The 2,156-nt window shown below is 35.0% G+C and overlaps 1 protein-coding gene across 1 annotated transcript; it reads left to right on the top strand.

The window, feature by feature from the left end:
• Nucleotides 1-305: 305 nt before the first annotated feature.
• LOC141441927 (uncharacterized) lies at nt 306-1,539 on the top strand. The gene is made up of 2 exons (XM_074106816.1): nt 306-653; nt 1,462-1,539. The coding sequence occupies exons 1-2, from the start codon at nt 393-395 to the stop codon at nt 1,537-1,539; spliced, it is 339 nt and encodes a 112-aa protein (XP_073962917.1). The 5' UTR covers nt 306-392.
• Nucleotides 1,540-2,156: the final 617 nt, after the last annotated feature.

Raw genomic sequence — 2,156 nt, 5'->3', positions numbered from 1 at the left:
ACAACCATACTCAAGACAGCGATTCAGAACCAGAATATTTTATTAACAAAATAATTACAAAGCAGAACAAGAATTTAGCAGAGTGCGACTTACAATTCAGAGTCAAGAAAGAATGGAAAACCACTACATGTCTACTGGACACCGCAGCGGATACATGTCTAATCGGCCTACATAATGCAGAAAAAATTTTTGGTAAAAATTATGTGCAAGAAAAAATGAGACCATCAAAAAAAACATTGTTTGGTTTTGGAGGAAATAATGTCATGGTTCATGGTGAAATGGATATAATTCTAAAAACAAACATATCGGGTCTGAAAATTAAATACAACGTTACATTTCAAGTTGTTCATAACACACACATTCCACTTTTGTCATGTACAGCCTGCACTCAGATGGGCCTTGTTAAGTTCTGCAAAGAGGTACGATGTAATTATTCACAGGAAACACAGAACATACTAAGCAAGTACAATTCGGTGTTCGAAGGCCGAGGCAGTTTCTCAGGTGAGATTGATCTCGAAATTGATAAAAGCGTTCCACCAGTTGTCCAGAAGGCTCGTCGGATTCCAGTAGCTCTGTGGCCAGTCCTGAAAGAAGAATTAAAGAAGTTAGAAGCAGAGGGCATCATTACAAAAGAAGACAATCACACTGATTGGGTAAGCAATATTTTAATTATAAAAAAAAAGATAACTTTAGAATATGTCTTGACCCAATCCCGCTAAATAAGGCTATAAAACGACCAAATCATCAGTTTACTACAGTAGAAGAAATTCTACCTGAATTGGGTAAGGCCAAGATATTTTCTACATTTGATGTAAAGAAAGGTTTTTGGCATTTAAATCTGACTGAAAACAGCAGCAAACTCACCACTTTCTGGACACCATTTGGAAAATACCGTTGGAATGTTCTTCCATTTGGCATCTCTTCATCACCTGATTATTTTCAAATAAGAATGAATGAGATCATACAAGGTCTAACAGGTGTTGAGGCACTTGTTGATGACTTGTTAGTATATGGAGTGGGTGATACAATGTCTGAAGCTATTCTGGATCATAATAAAAACCTTGAAGGCCTCTTAAGTAGACTAGTAAAATATAATTGTAAACTGAATAAAACTAAAATTAAACTTTTGCAAACATCAGTAAAATATTATGGTCATATTTTCACTAATAAAGGTCTTCAGGCAGATCCATCCAAAATTAAATCCATTTCAAATATCCCGGTCCCAAAGAACAAAAAGGAATTACAAAGATTTCTTGGTGTAGTCACATATCTCAGTAGGTTCATTCCCAATTTAAGTGCAGAGTCAACATTTTTAAGACAGTTAACTCATGATAAAAATGAATGGATATGGGACCATAAAGCACAAAAAGAGTTTGATACACTCAAATCTGCTATCAGTGATCTGAAAACGTTAAAATACTATGACAAAAATGAAACACTTCTTGTTGAATGTGATTCCAGCGAAGGAGCTTTGGGAGTGGCTCTATTCCAGCAGAACCAACCAGTTGCTTATGCCTCACGGTGCCTTACTCCAACTGAGAAGAAATATGCACAGATCGAGAAGGAGCTTCTAGCTGTGGTGTTTGCCTGTACAAGGTTTGATCAGCTGATTATAGGTAATGCTAAAACGATTATTAAAACAGACCATAAACCACTCCTTAACATATTTAAGAAACCACTTCTTCATGCTCCAAAAAGACTACAGTCCATGCTATTGACATTGCAAAGGTACAGTCTAGAATTACAATTTGTATCAGGAAAAGAAAATATCATGGCAGATGCTTTGTCTCGATTTTATCTAGAATGTCAGGATATTGATAAGTCAAAAGATCTAAAAATATTTGAAGTAATAGAAAAAATTAATCCTTTAAATAATCTACCTATCTCTGATAGCTGTATTAAAGAAATTGCAATTGCATCATCAAAGGACAACTCATTTATAGTTCTTAAAGACTTTATTCAGCATGGTTGGCCGAAATACATAAGGGATATACCAGATTCCCTCAAACCATACTACAGCATTCAGAGTGATTTGTCTGTTTATCAAGAACTAATACTAAAAAATCAAGCTATATTAATACCAGAAGGTTTAAGGGGAGATATGTTAAAAAAACTACACAGGGCACACTCAGGAATTGAAAACACATTAAAACTAG

Source organism: Choristoneura fumiferana, chromosome 24, assembly GCF_025370935.1.
Source record: "Choristoneura fumiferana chromosome 24, NRCan_CFum_1, whole genome shotgun sequence".
Taxonomy (NCBI): domain Eukaryota; kingdom Metazoa; phylum Arthropoda; class Insecta; order Lepidoptera; family Tortricidae; genus Choristoneura; species Choristoneura fumiferana.
Note: the sequence above shows the minus strand (reverse complement) of the source record. Positions and strands in the feature narration are given on the sequence as shown.